Here is a 20,879-nt window from a genome sequence, read left to right as displayed (position 1 = left end):
GGAAACCATGGCTATTGAGAAAAGAACACCAAAGACAAGATGTCAGAACAGCCAAAGGAGGACAAGGATGGTGAAACCCAGTCAATAGAGGCACAAGATATAAGCCCAGTCCACCACAAACTGCAAACCACTCGTGCATTCTGAGTTCACCCTCAGCACTGAGAACACTAATTCCCCAAACAAGTGTTCTGCTGCACTCCAGAGCGGGGAGGGCTGACCTCAAAGCATTGCTCTTTTTGATGAAAAAAGATGCATTTAGTAACATTTCAGGGTCTGGACAAGCAACCAGATCAACATACCACACTACTATGAACTGAACTGGGTCCCCTTAAAATTCAAAGGCTGAATCCCTAATTCCAAGCATGACTGTTGGAAGAAAGGAAGGAAGGAGAGAATGAAGATTCAGCAGTGACAAGGCCATGGGTGTGACCCACTAGAACTCCCGACTGTAGGAGAAGAGACATCACCAGGTGCTCTGCATCCCTGTCCCCATCTCTCTCTTGTGAGGAGAAGGTGACTCACCAGAACCCAATCTTCCCTACCTTGTTCTTGGATCTCCAGCCTCTAAAAGGACAAGAAAATAAATGCCTGTCGCTTAAGCCACGTGGCCTGTGGTACTTTTACGGTGTATACACTTGCTTATGATGGCACTGCTCTTCATGTGACCATGGTCTTGGTGGGATCTTACCTGGAGCTTCTTGCCCAGGGCCTCAATGCCATGGAGAGGGCTACAACATAATCCAGCTAAGAACCTAAAAAAATCTTGGGATAAAGCAATAGCCATTGCTGGAGAACAGGGAGGGCTCTGCACTACCTTTCCAAGGAGGACAGGGTCACTGCCATGTTACTCTCAGGGCTCACTAACCCCGGGGGCCAGTCTTCTCCTGGGTTTGTGCTTCTCTCTCTAGGACTGGCTGCATGACAACTGCCTGTCTCAGCACTTCAGAGGAGAGGGCAGGCCATTCCACACATACCACCCACACTTGGGACTTTAAAGATCCTCCCCTGGTCCCCAGACAGAGCTCATAATCTTGCACTCGTCTCTCCCATATTCAATGAATGCCTGCCACACTGGGCTCTTTCCTGGTACTTATCAAATTCTTTACAACTCTGGGTCCTTACATTATCTACTCCTTCTCTTAAAATGCTTCTTCCCATATCTCCAAATGGAGGCTCCTCCTTGACATTCAGACTTCTGCAAACTCTTTGCTCATGCCATCCAAACACTGTCCCCCACATCCCGCCCAGTGCTCTACTCCACGTCTGCTACTGCACACATCATTCCCTAAGTGCTCCCTCCCACGCTTGCTTACGTACTGTTTTCTTGCACTAGGTAAGTTCCTTGATTAGTATTTCCATAGCGGACTCTCTTGTGCCTGGACAATTCCCAGCTCACTCAGTGCTAAACATGCATCCCTCTGAAAACTGACCTCCGCATATGTTATCAATGTCAGTACAACTCTGAATTAGCAACCAACACTCTAGACCTTATCACATTAAGATAGTCGGTCAGATTCCCATAATCCTATAGTCTGCTCCAAAAGTAGGCAAGGAAGAAAGGACATGTTGATGCTTTCTGAGGAAGATGCAGCCAGGTGTGAAAAAGGAAAGCATTTCCCCTTCACCTATGGCTTCAACACTGATCCGAGAAGACAGAAGCTAGGTGAAGAAATCTTAGTTGGCTGGCATAATGTTCACAAAGCGCTTGGAACTGCATTTCCACAGCCCAGTCCCTGTGGGAGAATGGAGAAGCCAGGCCTTGTGAGGTTACTGTAGCATCTCCCTTCCTACAGGATGTTACCTGTTGCTGATGTTAATCCCCTTCTCCCTCATGGCATAGAGGAGCACAGCTATGCAGTATAAGGTCTCGGTGACGTCTGGCATGGTCACTGTGGACCTGGGTCTCCTGAGGCAGAAGAGCAGGTGCTGGATGTCGTTCACACAGCTGGAGAGGAGCACCATGGCGGCCACCAAGGCCCAGACGTTAATGCCCTTCAAAGAGAGGTACAGCATAGGAGGAGAAGCCCAAACCCAGCAGCCACAGTCAGGACTACGAAGGAAACCAGTCAACATTCCCAGCTCATTTCACTGTGTATCTGTAGTAAAACCTTTAATCTCTCTGCCCCTTTCAAATTACCCAATATGTCAGTAAAAGTAGTGCCGCCTTGAGGGCTAGAGAGATGGCACTTGCTGCTCATGTAAAAGACCCTGGTTTAGTTCCCAGCACCAACATGGCAGCCACAATGGCCTGTAACTTCAGTTCCATGGGATCTCTTCTAAATTTCACAAACTCCCACACGCATGTGGTATACAAATGGATTCTTAGATACACATCCACATTAAAATATATAAGTATACATATTGGTAGGGTTGGGAGTGATGTTTTTGTTGCTATAGAGACAGGGTTTCTCTGTGTAGCTCTGACTATCCTAAAACTCAATCTGGAGGCTGGCCTTGACTCAGAGATCTACTGGCCCTGCCTCCACCTCTTGAGTGCTGGCATTGAAGGTGTGAACTACCATTGGGCTATCTTATAGAGTAAACCTATCACTCAAAGTGATCAGAGGCTAGATAACTAGTGTTCAGGAAAATTTCAGAGGTTCCTCAACAGAATGGACTAAATGTTTCTTAAAATTCCTTCCAAATGAATGAAGCTACAAATAAGGCCTCTTATTTCTACATAAGAGATTCAATCAAAAAACTTGAAAATAATCTTTAACTAATTTTAATCACTAACACAGTGAAAAATGATGGCGCCATTTCCCAGAGCACTCCTCACCACGTCTCAGTTCACATACCCCAGCAGCTGCATAGAGGTCAGGTAGTTGTTGACGCATGCACGCCTCAGCCTCCAAAAGTAGAGGGTGATCCCTCAGGCTCCATAGCACCCTCTCAGGGTCCACACTTGGGGAGCACTTGGTGGTGGCTGTGTATCTGTAAAATACTCAAGAGATGAGTCCAGAAGGAAGACAACTCTGAGAAAGGACTTTGAAAACCGTTTCCCAGACGAGAGGACAACACTCACCGTATGAGGTTCAGCACACACAAGTCCGAATCCTTTTCTATGCCGTGGCTGGAGAGAATGCCGTCCACTTTGCTGACAGCCTGCTCTTCGTTGATCAAGTACCGATGATACAGCTTCTTCCAAGGAATGAACTAAAATAACATACATGCCATGATTCTCACCGAGACTGGACTGCCAACACAGAAAACCTACCACAAGTACAAAACCTTCTAACCCAAGCACAGGAGTACTTAATCCTCCCCATCCAAATCTGGACAGACCCAGGAGAAACACGGCAGGAACCTCAGCTGGGAGACAGGACAACTGGGCCTTGGTCTTGGCTCTAACACAAATGTCCCAGGAGCTGGGGAAAGCTAGTGCTTCAGTTCCTTATCTGCAGCACCGGGTGAGCAAGTTCCAAAAGCTGTACCAACTGTAAGTCAACAATGGTCACATAACACAAAGGAAGGCATTATGGAATGATAGCGCTTCACAGTGACATTTCCACCAAGATTGATACCAGAGCAAGTAACTGCATTCATCATACGAATGCAGTTACACAAGAAAGGAAGAAAGAGAGCAGATGTGTAAGGAGATGTTGCATTTAACCAGCACTACAAACTAATGGGCCTAACAGACCATATGGATGCGCCGTCCAACAGCCGCAAACCCATACTCATCCCAAGCCACAGTACACTGGATCATTTATTGGGTTGTGAAGCAGTCACTCAATGATGGCTCAAGTTTACCATGAATCTTTGCAGTAACAACAGGAGGACACTACACATCAAGGCAGCAGGAAAGCTGAGCTACCACAACTTAAATCAGGCACTCTGCTCTAGAGGAAAGGTGTCGCCGTGTAGCCTAGGCTGGGCTTGAACTCAGAATCCTTCTACCACCACCTCCCGGGTACTGGGATACAGGCATGTATCAGTGCATCTGCCTACACAGTGGACTCTTAGAATAGTCACGGTCAAAGAGGAAATCATAAAGCACCTTAAGACAAGTAAAAACAAAGACACAATGTGGCAAAGCTTACAAGACACTGTAAAAAACAGTTACCAGCAAGCTCAGCTAAGATGCTTCTTTTTAAAACAGAAAGGAATAGAGCACTCAGTAGAGTATTGTGGTTGAGCTCATTTGCCTAGAATGTGCAAGGCACAGGTTCAATCCCTAGCACTTAAAGAAAAGACCTGAAAAGAACAGACTACTTTCATACCTTAAAGAGAAAAAAGAAGAAAAAAAGGAACTAAAGTCAAAATCAGCAGAAGAAAGGAAATTACAAAGACCAGAGCAGACATGGGCACAAAAGTGCATCTCTGTAATCAGGCTGGGCAGGCAAAAGCAGGAGGATGGACGATCTGAAGCTACCCACAGCTAGACCAACTAAGAAAAACAAAAGGACATTAAAATGAATGCCACAGAAGTGAAAGAACTATGAATGGCAAAGATGGATGAATTCCTAGAAACACACATCCTACCAAGCCTCAGCAATAGAAGCAGAGTGTCAGAAAGACATCGAGTGAAGGAACAGAATCAAAGCTCAAAACTTGCATCAGAGAGAAGCCCAGGACCAGATGGCTTCAGTGGGGAATCCTACAGAACGTTTAACGAACAATCAACACCAGCATGCCTCAGACTCTGCCAAAAGACTGCAGAGGAGGGAAAACTGCCAAATTCCTTTGTGAAGAATGTTATGGTAGTGAGGCCAGCACTGCCATAACATGAGAGTGAGACAGTGAGACACAGACGCTACAAGAACCTGCAGGCCGTGGACTGTGGCGGACTACTGAAAATACCCTGCTGTAGTCGATGACCAGAATGACATCACTATGACATCAAGCTTGGATACGGTCCCAAGAAATCTTTGTAAGCAAACCCTTCCTTCTCCCCACCCCACCATGCTCAGCCCATACAAGAGTTTGCCATTGACAGACATAGTGTAAGGAAGCAGGGCTCACACCTAAACTCATAAAGACACTGTTCTGAAATCAGGAATTAGACGCCACAATGGAAAGCTAGTGACATTTCTCCCAATGGAAAGCTAGTGACATTTCTCCCGACCTCTTTTGTACTCAGAAGAAAACTTAGCTTTCCTCTTTCAGGCTGTATGAAGCTCAGGGTATGGGTGCCTGAGATCTGAGGGAGGTTAGCGTGAAGCCTGTACTTGGCAGCTGGCAGCTGCCACTATGCTGCAAAATAACACAACAATTGTACCACAAATACTACTGATAGTGTTCGGGTCACCACGCGAAAAAGAGAAAGGAAATTCAAGAGTCATGAATGTGCCAAGAAATGTCCAAAGGATGGTCTCAAGACTAAGCTTCCCATAAACAGCATCATACCGAGAAGGCACAAACTATGACGATTATCAAGACCCAGACAAAGTAAGAGAATACGGTAATTCTACAGGGAGCAGACACCTGTCTCCCCGACAGACAGAGTCTGAGCAAAAGTACTTTTCTAGCATGATTAGGCAAAAACGGAGAAGGCAGGAGAACAGGCAGTCACTCTGCCCAGTTTGTGCACAGAAAACGCACGTATTAAGTTAGTCAAACAGGGAAACGAAAGGCATGGAAGAGAATGGGTTACTAAACCAAATGCAGTAACACAATTACTCTAAGGGAGGGAGGCATAAGATGCTGAAATGCAGAGAGGAAGTGATGGACCTCGACGAGACAGGATGAGAAGGCATGGTTGTACAGTAAGAAGTCTTGAAGAACAGGTAAGATGGTAATGTGTGTACAGTGACCTTAATCTAAGTGATTACACCACTTGGTGCCAAACACATGCAGTCTATGGTCGGGGCACAGCAAATCACGTGCTTCAGATAAAAGCAGAGATGTGAGAAGGAAGGAAGGAAGGGTTCTGGAAGACTTGGTAGGGAAACCTGGATGGCCCCAGATGCCTGGGAAGTCTGTACTTTATTCATGAAGCAAACAGAAACCGCCCTTTGCAAAGGCCCTCTCCCAGGAGTCTGCATTAAGTGAGGCTATGGTAGGCTGTGAGGACTGAGCACTTAGCTTACCAGCGGGTCATTGACTATTTCCCTCCACAGGTGGCACACCAGGCTGAGGTTCCAGTAGAGGTCCTCCACTGGCAGGAAAGCAAAGATGTGCCTCAGGACTTCACTTGGCAGCCTGCAGATGTGGCTGGGCACTTCCTGGCAAGGCAACGTTCCAAGAAGCCCATAGTATGAATCAGGCAAGGGATCAGGACCAATGTCCTCAATGTCTTGGGCAGCTTCTCCATGTACTGGAGAGCTCTGTGACAAACCATCCTCTGCTCCTTGCCTGACCTCCCTAAGCCTTGCACACGATGGGAACAAACGATGGCGTGGCGTCTTCTTAGTAACCCCATCCCACTGGCCGCTCTCTGTGGCTTCCTCCAAGGAACGAGGCCGCTTCCTGGCGGGCTGAGCAGATCCTGGTGAGCCCAGCCTCACTTCTCCATTTTCCACCTGAGGCAGAGAACAACTGCTCTCGGCAGGAAAAATCATATCATTCTCAGAGTCCTGACAGCTGTCCTGGCCAACAGAATTGCTTTTGGCCATGTCATTGGTACAATGCTGGTGGCTAGCTAGGAAGAACTCAGAAATGTATCTCTGACATCCTCGACCTGTAGAGAGAACCCAAAACAGAACAGAAGGAAAAAATTCAGTGGCCGCTGACCCACTGTAGCCCGGAGTAATACGATCTAAGTATCTATGCCAACAGAGAGGAGTGCCTGTGCTCATGGGTCACATGGCCATATAAATAGCTAGTGTAAAATAATCAGTCATATTCAGCAAGAGACAACTGCCGTGTAGTGGTCAACACTCTAGCCTGTAAGCACAGGTATGTATAAGGTCAGACGCTGCTCACCGGACACCGGAGTGGGCAGACAGACAAGAAATGGCGGCTCATATTCACATAGCAGACACAATGCAGCTCCTACAATGGGCTTGGTCCACAACAGCAATGCTCAGTTTGCATGAGCAGAAAGAAACATGCTCTATCTGGTCCAGAAGGACCTATTCTGCATCTGACCCTGCATATAAGTTTATTTTACTTTTATTTCCTATGGTGAATCTGTCGTTTTTAAAACAAAGAGCTGAAATTTTCTCACTTTATTTGCATAATCCCTTCTCTTCTTCATATGAACTTCATCAGCATTTTCTAAGGACATTTACTTTTTTTTTTCTTTTCTTTCTTTCGGAGCTGGGGACCGAACCCAGGACCTTGCGCTTGCTAGGCAAGTGCTCTACCACTGAGCTAAATCCCCAACCCCGGACATTTAGTTTTAAGAAGACTATGAAATGACACTCCCTGACCTCACCACCTTGAGGACAGGGCCCAAACAACAGTGATCTCAAACATCACTGTAGGATTTTCTTAAGAAAGTATCAATATACAACAATGTGTACAGTTCCTTTCTAAATGGTAAAGCCAAATCCTTGCTTTGAAAAGAAAGAGTGGCAGAAACCAGAATTAGCCGTTAGATGAATTAATGAACATGAAAATAATGTCACACTGGGGAGAAGAAATAGCAACTATGATTGCTTCCAGGGCAATTTAAGAGACCAGAGTTTGGATAGTTCCTAGATACCAAAGCCAGACCAGTCATACCACAGTGAAAACAGTGCAACAGAGGCCTGAGGAACTAAGAAGGCAGGTGAGAGGCTGGCTTATCCACAAGACAAGCTAAGCACCAGAGTTTGTAATTAATCTGAAACGGCCTCACAGAATGGTTACGTCAGTCCCCAAATTGAGAAATATGGATTAAACTAGATTGGATTAGGAAATTAGGTGTACTAAGAGGAAAAGGACCATCTAAAATATGTATTTACACAAGAAATTTGTCTGACATAAAGAGGGATGACAAGAAAAAAAAAATCAAACTGCTAGAAGCCGACTTTCATGTATTAATGATATCAAAATTGAAGAAATTAATAACCTGTATTTAATCATTACACATTGTATACTATAAAATTATCACACAAAACTCCATTAATAAGGACAAATACTGTGTGCCAGTCAATTCTTTACAGTAACAGGGAAACATTGTAATAGGCTCTGAGAAATAGCTGTGACAAGATCGAAGATCGCCATGTTGAAGAATATTAGCTCAATAATACATATTTTGTTGGAGAACGAAAGCCTGGATATGGAGAAGGTTAACTGAGACAGTCTAGGCATCAGGGAGTGAGGGGCACAACTGGTGAGGCACTGGGAAAAGCCCAGACTTGTAATCACAGACACTCTGGAGGCTGAGGCAGGAGGATCACAAGTTTACGGCCTGCCTCAGAAACTTCGTGAAGAGCACCATTTCAGTATGGCACAAAGAACCAGGGTGCAATTCACAGTATTCAGTACAACCACCAGAAGAGGAACACTGCAGGACGGGACATTTTAAAGGGAAATAATGACCCTGTGGATCTCCTGAGAAACTAGAAAATCATGACACCTGTAGCCTGGATGACGGCCTCCGTGTCTTTTATTACTTCATAATTAGCTCTGCTGATGACAGGCTTGCTTGAGCTCTAACATTAGAGAAAGAATTTCAATGGAAAACATACAAATAATGAATACAAGTGCCAACAGGGCAGGAAAAAATCAAGCCGTGACATTTGCAAACACTTTTATGAAACCAGAAGACATTCAAAGGCACACTAACCACAGATTTTGAAACAGAAGCCGTACCCCTATTCCGTCCTTTTGTTCTGGCTCTAGGATAGAGACCATGGTTAGGGTCTCTGTTTGTCCATCTCTGACTGAAGGGCTGAGTCGCAGCCAAATGACTCCGGGCCAGTTGCTGGCAGTCGACCACTGTAAGATGCTTCCGCTTAAACCGTCTCACTGTTTTGTAGGGAGAAGAAATGGGAGTGCGTTAGTTCTTCCCAAACACAGAGGTAGCCAGTGAACTATACTCAAATTACAGAAAATACCAAGGACTGAATTGAAGATCACCACAACCACCGTTCTTTCCCCTGTGAAATGACTGCGTTAGTCCAATGTCTAAGCATATCTTTCAGAATTTAAGAACATTTATGGCTGCCATCTCTTGAACATACCCAGTTGCTGAGCTTGTCTAATACTTAGGAGAATTTCTGTTGTTGTTGGGTATTTTTGGTTTGGTGTTTTGAAAGTTTCTCTGTGTAGCTCTGGCTGTCCTAGAACTCACTCTGTAGACTAGGCTAGCCTCAAACTCACAGAAATCCATCTGCCTCTGCCTCCTGAGTGCTGGAATTTAAGGTGTGTGCCACTACACCCCAGCTACATAGGAGAGTTTAAAGCAGCCCTCCCAGGTGACATTTTAAGATCCAAAAATGACTTTTTCTTTTATTTACCTATTCAAAATATTTAAATTTATACTTTATAAAAGCTTTGACCATGAAATAATCAAAAGAAGTTGTCCAGACTGTAAAGACAAACACTGCACACTGGCTGTCATATGTGGATCCTGGATTTGAACCTTCAGATTTATGTCTCTAATTTAGAGTCTGTACAAGTCAGGAAACTAGAAATGGCCCAAGAGAGGGAACAGGGAAGAGACCTTAAGGGGTAAAGGAATGTGATACAAAAGAATTCACCACTAATTAATGGCGGTTAATCACCAGTAAGAAAATCACCATTAATCAATGGATAACAGACTTAGAACTTTCCAGCCTTCATTCAAGCCACGTTTACACAATAATCAGAAAATTAAGAGCTGGCTATAACTTCACTCTAGGAATAAAAATTTTCTGTATGGAGAGAGAACCTTACCAATGCTGCCTTGGCTGGCCTCAGCTCAGACATCCTCCTGTCTGCCAAAATGAAAATTTGTACAGTTTACTTTCTATCAATGGAATGATTTAACTACTTCTTTTATATCACAACTTTTAAAAAAAGGCAGGCCTGAGGATCTGAGTTCAGATCCCCAGAACCCACGTTAAGGGAGGTAGGATGGAGCACAGCAGCTTAGGTCTGTGGTCCCAATCTGAGGACGCTAAGACAGGAAGGTTCCTGGGGCTTGCTGGCCAGCCTGTCTATCCAATCAGCAAACTCTGGGTTCCATGAAGAATGTCCCACAGAGTATGGAGGAGAGTGAGGCGTGAGACACTGACATCAACCTCTGGTTTATGTGATTACATGTGTGCAACACACATGCATGCACACACACACACACACACACACACACACACACACACACGCACGGCACTGAAATACAGGGCAGAGAGTGGTAAAGCACTTTGCCTAGCATGCACAAGTCATGATACCCCAGGTTCAGGAGAGGTATTAAAGCCCTGGGTTAGTATCAATACATGATACTGAGTATAATACAGACCATGCTTCCTATGACTATTTCTGCTCAGTACCCAGTTGAGAAATAACCCTTCCTACTTTTGGCTAATTCGTTGAAGTTTTAATATAAGTTTTTAAAACCTAAAATCCATGAACACTGTAACATTTCTAAAAATATTAATTCCATATACACTAATGTTCAGGAGGATGCTGGAGACCTTATGGCCATCTCAATTCAGAAGACGCAGCACTACTGTGTGAGGAACAACAGAATGTACAGAGCTCCAATGAAGGAAGCGCTGGGTAGCTCTGACTTAGGTCAGTCAATTTTATCTAAGATGTGTCATTGATTAATGAGAAAACACAAATGTTAAATCATATGCAGTTACCTACCTACTTCTCCATTTAGCAAAGCTTACTGAACTAAATAAAACACGGAAATATAAAGACAGGAAGTACGTGGCAGGCCAACTGCAGCCAATCCTGTGTTCCTAGGAATACCTTTAACCATAGCAGGCAGTAAATCTCAGTCACATACTTAGAATGGAAAAATCAAACACTTAATCCCCGCCCATTCTTGGGAACAAGAGGCTGTCGGGGTTTGATGAATTCAAAATCAACCTAGTCTACGTATGAGCCCAGGCTAGCCAGGGTTACATAGTGAAACCCTGTCTCAAAAAAACAAACAAAATCAAATCAAGTATCCTTTAAACTTCCAGTTTTATTAATACCCTCTGCTTTTGTTGAAACCTCTGCTCGCTAAACATGAAGCTGAATACGCCTATAAGAAAGAAAAGAAATGAATTTTTCTAGATTAAAAAAGTTGCTCCTGGCCCGCCCGAGCCCCTCGTGGGCTGCGGCCTTGTGGCATTAAGGACCGGAGCATTGGGCCATCAGAGCCGTGTGGGTCAACTCGACTTTCGTGGGTGACCCCAGAAAGCCCCTGTGGGAATCCCGGCGTCGCCCCGCCACCATCATCAAGACTAAAAGAAAACTTTCTGCCCAGATCCTGGCATAACTGTCCTCTTAGAGACTCCACCCAGCAGCTGACTGAAAGAGATGCAGAGACCCACCGCCAAACATTGGATGGAGCTCAAGGAGTCTTGTGGAAGAGTCAGGGAAGGATTGAGGGACCCAAAGAGGACAAGGACTCCACATGAAGACCAACAGAGTCAACTAACCTGTACCCTTGGAAGTTCCCAGAGACTGACTCACCAACCAAAGACCTAGACCCCGCACATATGTAGTAGATGTGCACCTTGATCTTCGTGTGGGTCCTCCAACAGCTGGAGCTCGGGCTGTCCCTGACTCTGTTATCTGTCCGTGGATCCTGGTCCCCTAATTGGGCTTGTCTGGATGTGCCTACTCCTGCAGAGACTTGACATGCCAAGGTAGAGTGACACCCAGGAAGGGGACTCCTCCCTCTCAGATGTGAAGAGGAGGAGCAGGGGGAAGGAATTATGGGAGGGAGGACTGGGAGAAGAGGAGATATTGAGATATAAAGTGAATAAATAAATTAATGAAAAAAAAGTTAGGCTGGGCGGTGGTGGCACACGCCTTTAATCCCAGCACTCCGGAGGCAGAGACAGGCAGATCCCTAAGAGTTCAAGGCCAGCCTGGTCTACAGAGTGAGATCCACAATAGCCAGGGCTGTTACATAGAGAAACCCTGTCTCAAAAACCAAAAAACAAACAACAAAAAAACCTTGAATTTTTCTATAAACTTGAGGATAACAATAAATGTAGATTCTGATTGTTATCTTAACAAATGAGACTTTACACAGGTGGGTAAAAAACCACTTGCCAAGCAGGCCTGACAAACCAAATTCTATTCCCATAACCCATGGTGGAAGAAGAGCTTGTCCTTTTACCTCAGTCTGCACTCTGAATATTCATGGCATGGCATGTACACATCCACATTTACACAAACATATACAATGAAATAACTTCTTTTTAAAATGAGACTTGATATTTTACCTCTCCTGTCAGACTCTTGCATATAATACACAAAGCCCAGCTCAAATTTTGGCAGCAAAAGGAATGATATGAGGGCCGTTCCCAAGTACAGACACATCTTCAGGGACAGTGCTGGCTTGTAACCTGCAAGGCAACTGACCGACCCTGAGGTCCAAACCAGGAGTCTCTCTGCTTAAGTCTCAATACATCTAAGTGCTTCAACACTGACATGCACAGAGACTGCCCAGAACTGACTGACGTGTCAGAGATCAGTTATCACTAGTCTAAAGATACGTCACACAAACTGGCCTGCACAGGATATACTTCTATGGATAATATCACCAAGTAGATAGTACTCAATTTATATAAATCTCGGATCTGGGTGCCAAATGCTTATCTGAAAGGAATAAGTTGAATAATAGAAAGCTTCTGAGAACCGGCGAAGAGAAACAACTAATTATCACACTCAGCTCTGTTTAGAATTCTGATGCCTACCAAATCTGCAACACAGTCTCTGATTTCTATGACTTAGGCAACAGAAAACAGGCCAATGGATTCCTCTACCTCTGTATACATGCATATCTAATAGCAACCTTGGGACATTTCGGTAAAGCATGGATGAATGACTTCATCCCAACCAACCAATTAACAATGCCCTAATTAAAAGAGAAAGCTAAGGCGCTGATAATGACTATAAACTGGACATATGTCCTAATCATATGCCTAGGAATCGAAACACATGTAAGTGTGCTTCAAGGTAAGCAGCTCATCTGTCCTTTCACTGCTGTGCCCTCTGCATGCAGCCCTGTGGCGGGAATATAGTGTATTGTAGGGGACTGAGTGCTTGTGTGGTCTCCAAACTCTTCTGTTGAGATCCTAACCCCTAATGTGATGCTACTAAGAATCAGACCTAACCAGGTGTAGTGGTGCCTGCAGCCCCTGCACTGGGGAGGCAAGGGCAGGAAGCCAGCCTTGGCCTCAAAGCCAGTTCACGTTTGTCTTAGGCTACATGAGACTCTCTCCAGGGAGAGGGAGGGGAAGAGGGAGAAGGAGAAAATGAGAGTACATCAGGGTGACTAGGTCATAAGGGTGGAGCCCATAAATGGGATTAAGATTTTAGGAAAGAAAATCCAGGGGTCTGAGGTACAACTTAGAAGTAAAAGTAAAAGAACTGTCTACCATGTGTAAAGCCTTGGGCTCAGTCTCCAAGCCACAAAAACAGACGCAAACAGCAATCCAGAGTGCTCCCCTGCCACTTCAGTCACAAGAGTGAAGACAGCCATCAGTGAACCAGGAAGCAATCCTTGACCAGACACCAGACAGGTGTTTTGATCTTGGACTTCCCAGCTTCCAGACGGTAAGAAATGTGTCATTTATAAACTAGCTAGTTTGTGGCCTTTGTTATGGAAACTAAATGGATTGACAGTGTACATCACTGCAAAGGCGAAGGATGGGCAAGAAGCTCCGCCCTGTGACCATGGCTGTCCTGTGACCAAGGCTGTCCTGCTGAGTTTTTATTTTCAAGCTGACACAAACAAGAGTCCCCTAGAACAGGCTCCAGAACTGGAAAACTACCTCTAGCAGACTGGCTTGTGGGCTCATCTGTGGGTCGTTTCTGATTGCTATAGATATGGAAGGACCCACAGCACTGTGAGTGTCCGTCTTCAGCATAAGAAAGGTAGCTGTCATTGAGCAGTCAACAAGCAGGCATTCCTCTAGTCTCTACTTCAGTTCCTGCCTCAAGCTCCTGCCCTGGCACTGATGGAAACCTCTGAAGTGTAAAGTGAAACAAGCCCTTTCCTTTGGACCATGGTTTATCACAGCTATGGTAAAACAACCACAACACTGCCCTAAGGCATCCCAGCCCACTCTGACCGACTTCCAAGTCCTCCAGTGGAGACCACACCTTTGTCAGCTTACCTTGGACCATAATCATTACAAAGCCTGTGCTACTGGTCACTGAACCCAGAGACTCCATCTCACTATCATCTACCCCAGTGCTTAGCACACGAAGCACTACAATGGCAGACATTTACTTAGCTGTTCTACAGAAATTCTTGACTCTAACTGCCAGCTGGGCTTCATTTGCCTTGACTCATTTTTACTTTTTATTAAAAATGAGGGTTCTGTGGCACAGGCTATTTATCATTCCTCCTCCTCAGCACAGCCCCTCTGCACTTCTAGGTTCTGCTGCAATCGGTCTCACTCCAGGCCTGCGCCCTTACCAATGCGGAGTCCATAGAAGGATGTGTATCTTGTGTGCTCCCATTTTCCCTACACCAAGTCAAACAGGCAGCTGATTCCCGTGGATGCTGATAGAACACTCTAGACCATGATGTGTTCTAAGGACACCCTGGGTAAGAATTCTCCTAGCAGCCTGAGTACTTAAGATTGCTGCTTTAAAAACAACCTCCTCCACCAAACATCCATGTGCACACACAAACACCCATGTGCACACACAAACACCCATGAGCTACCGCCACCCGGAACCTTTTTAGATTGTTATGCAATTTAAAAAAAATAAAGTTCTACCATTCAGTCCTTCTATGTTTGGAGTTATTGGTTATTACAATAAAGGTTATGCTAATGATTCAGGATTACTTGAAATTGACATCAAGTAATCTCTTTGTCCCTCTATATTAAATAGAATTCATGCTAAAAAATCCTCTAGAACTTAGAGTTTATAGACCTACATAGACAAGATGAAGACTAATTTCTTAGAACTCCTGGAGAAGCTGATTATTATTAAATAACTGTTCTTAGAAAACAAACAAACAAACAAACAAACAAAGCAAGCCAACTTCCTAGTACAAGGGTTCCTCACTGGAGAGAATACTGCTCCAAACCCCAAATTTAACTTTGCTAATTAGATAACGTGCCCCCGACCTCACCTGTAGCTTCCCTAAAAGCGCCAAACAATTCTCTGACAGATGGGCTTTGAAGACGCACAGGTAGACAGGTGAGGTACTGCGTGACAGTCCATTATTACTGTGACTCTGGTATTCGAAACGTCCAGTGACAGCCAGTGAGCCTGAGAGTCCAAATAAATATGGCCAACTGTGTTATCCCTCAATTCCAGAATTCTTTTTTTTTTTTTTTTTTTTGGTTCTTTTTTTTCGGAGCTGGGGACCGAACCCCGGGCCTTGCGCTTCCTAGGTAAGCGCTCTACCACTGAGCTAAATCCCCAGCCCCTCAATTCCAGAATTCTAAGGCTGCCACTCAAGCTGGGAAGTACTTAGTGGTGATCCAACACTCCTGAGACACTTGTAATGCTTTCATGAATGTCTACTAAAGTAGGCTTTATATAGATTATTGTCTTAATATTTGTTGTGTTATATTATTAAAAGCAATTATTTACATAATGACAACTTGTTTTCACTCTGAGGCTGTTTTCTGTAAGGTATGTAGGGAAGACAAGTGGAGGATGTATTTCTACCCAGCATCCTTTGTTTATGACCTCATAACTAACTGCTAATTAAGTGAAAAGCTGCACAGCTATGGGACTGCCTTCTACAGTTGGGCTGAGGTGGTTTCAGCTATCTCACAGCTCCTTAAGCTCCTTACAGCCCATGGCCTGCTTTAGTGTTTGCAGTGCCTTCTCTACGTTCTCGGTTCATCAGCAAAATATGGTTCAGTTAAACTGGGGCTTAGAAAAGACCTGCTTCAAGCCACAATGCAGCTCTTAAGCAATAGCACCAAGGGCTGGGAGGAAAGGTCAGTGGTTCGAGTCCTTGCTGCCCTAGGAGATGACTAGAATTCAGCTCCCAGCATCCATGTGTGGGCAGCTCCAGGGATCAATGATTCTTCTGCCCCTGTAGGCATTTGCACACTCTACATTCTGCTGTCCACATACATAAATTTCAACCTTTGTTTTATTTTTTTTAACTAATAATACCACAGAAGAACTTGGCTTGTCTGACTTTTTGGCCTAGTGTGTTTTTGACTCTAACATTCTCCCTTTCTAGGTCTAAAAAATTTTACAGGAGGTTGGCAAAAAAATCTCACATTAGTGGAACATAAAGATATATAACTAATCCCAGTACTCAGGGATTGTGGGCCAGCTTGGAGGCAAAACTTTACTAAAAACGAAACAAACACCCTTAAGTTGAATTTTTATATAATTTTAAAAACATTGTTCTATGTCACAACCAAAGACAGTTAATAACAAATATTCAGAAGCGCTTAACTGTAAAGAAATGTCACTATACAGTCTATTGTACACACTCAAAATGGGAAAAACTTTTAAATACTTTGCTCTATTTAACTCTAGAAAAACAAACAAACACCAGACACAGGAGTGGACACCCCGTTCTCATTCCTCTTTCTGTCATTCAGGATTCATGTAAACCTAGCAGCCACTTCCTGCTTCTCTAAGCCCAAAGGTCCACATCAGGTGGCCCAATCTTTGCTGTGAGGACTGGGGTGGGGGAAGGATGCTGGTGTATATGAATCGGGAGGCCAGGTCAAGCTCAGGTGTCAGTTCTCAGAATCTGTCCTATTTCTCTAGCTGAAACCCAGCGCTCACCTGATTCAGTTAGACTAGCTGGCCGGTAAACTCTGGTACCTGCCTTGTCTCCCAGCGCTGAGATTACAAGGCATGCAATCTCATGCCTTGCAGGGTTTTTTGCTTTTAATGGATCCAAGGCAGGTCCTCATACCTGACTGGCAAGCACTTGACCAACTGAGTCAGTTTTCTCAGCCCAGCGGCCTCAATCTCTTGCGGCCACCTCATGCCCTGAAACACTGGGTACTTCCTTAAGCTCAGCACCCATTTATTACTTCAAGGACAGAAGGGCTAGGCTGCTCATTCCGTGTGCCTCGTTAGGAACAGCAGAACACAAATCACTATATACTGTCCACAATGTATCTTTATGTATTTGAAAATTATATTTATTTCTATTTTCTATTATTTATCTATTCATTCCTCAACCTCTTCTTTTTTTCTACCATATCCCAGATTTACTATGAACTCCATGAGGGCTTTCCTTATGGTATCCTTGTTGCTAACGCTATTTTAGACATTGGAGAGCATACAAAAATAAGTAAGCCTGACCATAAGGCAGCTACCAAAACAAACACAAATTGCTAAACATACAGCAATCCAAGCGCTACATAAATATACACATAAGGGCCTACGGTAGTAAATATAATTAGGACTGTTAGAAGAATCTCCATAAAGAGATGAGCCTTAAATGATGAATGGGATTCAGTTAGGCACACACAAAAACAAAACAAAACAAAAAACAAACAAAAAAACCTATATGAATAAAAACCAAAGGAATGGCAAAATGTGTGACAGAAAAGTTTCATTTCTTCACAACAAAAAGCTAACTCATGGGCAATGAAAAAATAACAAGGCGGGAGAATGAACTTGGGCCAGAGACTACAAGGGTCCTCTTACATACTGCTAAAGACACTGGCCTTTATTGCACAGGCAACTCAGAATAACATGCTGTCTTTTAAAAGCAAGGCCATCACACAGCCAAGTTTAGACAGACATGGAGATTGCCAGCAAAACAAATCAGAAAGTCGTGGGACCAAGCTAGACAAGAACTGGAGAAGGCCTGAGAGCAAAAGTGGGGTAGTGAGGACACGTGAGCATCCACAAGGTGTGAAGACCAAAAGAAAAATGGAGGACAACTGACTCCGCTTGTGGACCATGAAGAGAGCCGACAGCATTAGCTATGTTAGAAAGCAAAGGAAGAAATGTCTGCTTTCATCACTTTTCAAACAGTGGAAGGCCTAAAGTCTCCATTTCAGGGTTTCTTCCTGTGGTTTTGATGTTTTGGTTGGTGGCTGGTCTGCCTTGCTTTGCTGAGGTATCGTCTTAAGCTAACTAAATGCTGGGCTGATCAAGTGTATGCCACCAAGTCCAGTGTATTTTGTTTTTAGAGGTTCTGTAGTATACCCAGTTAAAGCTCCAGGGAGTTCTGTGAAACCTAAGAAGAGTCTTCAAAGAGCATGTAAATGACAGCTCTGACAATGTAAGAGCTGGCTTTGGTGATAATTTGTAGAAGTTTTGTCAAATCCAGAACAGCACAGACAAAAGCTACATTTGTCTAAAAGTCAGCCTGGGAGGGGACAGAGAAATATAAGAAGAGTGTGTGTGTGTGTGTTAGAAACACATTTGAAATTAGAATTCAGGGCTGGAGAGATGGCTCAGTGGTTAGGAGCACTGACTGCTCTACCAAAGATCCTGAGTTCAAATCCCAGCAACCACATGGTAGCTCATAACCATCTGTAATGAGATCTGACACCCTCTTCTGGTGTGTCTGAAGACAGCTACAGTGTACTTACAGATAATAAGTAAATAAGTAAGCAAATAAAAAGATTAATCTTTAAAAAGGATTAAAAAAATAGAATTCAAATAGTTTTATGTATTCACAAATCAAGAAAACAGTTAAGGACTGATCCCTCAACAGCGACACCCAAGTACCAAAGATCCACGAAACACAACAAAAGTCAGATTGAAAAATCCCAATCCCAATGACAGTTACAAGGCAATTGAGGCAGTAAAGGCCTCAAACTCCGAGGACCTTCACTGAAGAAATAGACAGTGAGAGAAGCAATAGCCCTATTCATAAATTTAAAACATAAATATCCATCCCTCTCCAGAAAAATCATTAGGGCTATAGGGTAGATTCACAGAAAATATATAGTTTCTCAAAGGGAAACACAGACCAAAGTAAATTCATAAAGCAGAGGAGAGGCAGAATCTTATTTGGAATACTAATTAAATAACCAACTTCATCCTCTTGTGAACCAGGATTCTCAGTTTTGTTTAAAGGACGGGAAACTTAAGAGATATAAAGTAAGAAAACGTGAAATCATTTCTAAGGGAGAAGTAGGTAGCCCAGACTAGCCTCGAACTCAAGACCCTCTTGCTTCAGTCTCTCGAACGTTGAGACATAAACCATACAAAGTAGCAAAAAGTTTGAAACTATCAGACGCCTCAACTTTCCAATACCTGGTTTAAAAAAAAAAAATCACTAACTTCATTAGGCCTCAATGTCCTCGCCTCTAAAACCTGAATGCTACCTATAGATCGTTTATGGAATAGACAATGTCAGGCGCTCAGTGAACCACAATACAGTGCCAAATGCAAAGAAATTGTTTTCAGCCTGGCAGTGGCGACTTCCATTTTACTCCCCAAACAGAAACACCGTCAGGTTAAATGCCTAGTTCTTCGAAAGGAAGCCAATAAAGGTTGCTTGGATCTCAAAGAGCCCTCCAAAAGCCGCCCCCAGGCTTTCTCGCGTCCCCTAAATCACCATCACCTGTTCAGGTGAGGGGGCGGGAGACTACCAAGGCAAACACAAACGTCAGGAGCAGCATACAATGACTCGCCCAAGGTCAAAAACATTACAGTGGAGACAAGCCAGGTTTACCAGCAGCTGAGGCTATATCTTCTCAGGTGCTGCCCCTTCCGGAGCCTCAGGGAGCGGCGAAGGGATGCCGGTCTGCAGAGAGCTTCCGGCCTCCTCCTGCAGGCCCACTCCTGACCACCGCGGGCGCGGCCAGCTCCTACACCCACCCTCAGCCAGGGCCCCACCCCCCGAGGCCAAGACCCCTGCGCGGGGCCCCCACAATATGAAGTTTGCCCGGCTCGCAACCCACGCCAAATCCACGGTCTCACGCACTATGGCGGCCCGGCCCTGGTCCCCGCCGCCGACACCACCCGGCCGATGCCGCTGGACATCCAGCCTTTCCCCGACCAGCAAGCCCCTCCTTCGGCCCAGGCAGCGAGCAGAGACGACTGCAGACTTCCTCCGCGAGCTCCGCCTCTTCACTGCCAAGACTCAACCTCCAACCGGAGACGACGGACGGACGCGTGAACCAATGGGGACTCCGAACTGGAAGGGTCGCGCGGAGAGACAGACTCTAATGCCAATCCGCACGCGAAGCGGGAAGGGGCGTGGCTCCGTTTTTTGAGCCACGCCCCGTCTGTGCTTCCGCTACCGCGGAGGAGGCGAAGAAAACTTTCCCAGAGTTCCTTCGAGCTCCCTGGGTTCCCGCGGGGGCTGAGGAGGCAGCAGCGGGTGGGGAGGGGGCTGGGGTCGGCTGTGGATTGAGTGAGGATCGGGCGGAGCACAAGGACACGGCCCGGCTCTGAGAGGCCCCAGAAACCCTTGCTGTTGGGAGCTGGGTCAGCCGAAGGATGCGGCTGTGCAGCCCTGCAGACATCCTTGCAGCAGACGTGGGCCAGCTATGCTCCAGAGTGGTGGGCAGGGTGCGCCCGGCTGCGGAGAGCTGGCCACACTGCAGCTCGGCTGCCTGTGCAGCTACCACCAGAGCAGGCCAGCAAACATCCCCATAGGCTGTATGGTGGAGAGCAGACCACATCTGGGGTGCGATGTCAGGCTGCAAAGCCCTTCTGCCCCATTTCAGGGCATCGCGGTACACCGACACACTACATTCTGATAGGTCTTCCATCCCTAGATCACTCGGGTACAAGGGACAGCTCCAGGATGTCAGGTGCACCTCCTTACCCCAAGCTGCCTGAGGCCCCACCCTGGCTAGTCGGCATGTTTGGAGCGCGGTAACCAGAGTGACCTACGAGTGTGCATGTTGTCGCCAGAGGAGACACCATTCTACATTGGAAATTGTGACTTCCAAACCTGGGCAAGAGGCATAAAAAAAGAAGCTGGCGGACAG

The 20,879-nt window shown here is 45.2% G+C and overlaps 1 protein-coding gene across 18 annotated transcripts in view; it reads right to left on the bottom strand.

The window, feature by feature from the left end:
- The window catches only part of Fbh1 (F-box DNA helicase 1), a 38,209-nt gene extending 18,212 nt beyond the window's left edge, over nucleotides 1-19,997 (bottom strand). For 2 of the 18 annotated variants that reach the window (XM_087590226.1, XM_087590234.1), the window contains exons 1-7: nucleotides 19,865-19,982; nucleotides 9,751-9,791; nucleotides 8,660-8,841; nucleotides 6,033-6,622; nucleotides 3,026-3,156; nucleotides 2,799-2,934; nucleotides 1,802-1,992 (exon numbers count right to left, since the gene is read on the bottom strand). In XM_087590226.1, the coding sequence (XP_087446352.1) occupies nucleotides 1,802-1,992; nucleotides 2,799-2,934; nucleotides 3,026-3,156; nucleotides 6,033-6,557 (983 nt within the window). In that variant the 5' untranslated portion in view covers nucleotides 6,558-6,622; nucleotides 8,660-8,841; nucleotides 9,751-9,791; nucleotides 19,865-19,982. 18 annotated transcript variants of the gene reach the window in all.
- Between the last annotated feature and the right edge of the window lie 882 nt (nucleotides 19,998-20,879).

The sequence above is a fragment of the Rattus norvegicus genome, chromosome 17, assembly GCF_021556685.1.
Source record: "Rattus norvegicus strain SHRSP/BbbUtx chromosome 17, alternate assembly SHRSP_T2T, whole genome shotgun sequence".
Classification (NCBI taxonomy): domain Eukaryota; kingdom Metazoa; phylum Chordata; class Mammalia; order Rodentia; family Muridae; genus Rattus; species Rattus norvegicus.
The sequence above is the reverse complement of the archived record's forward strand: the minus strand, read 5'-3'. Positions and strand labels throughout refer to the sequence as shown.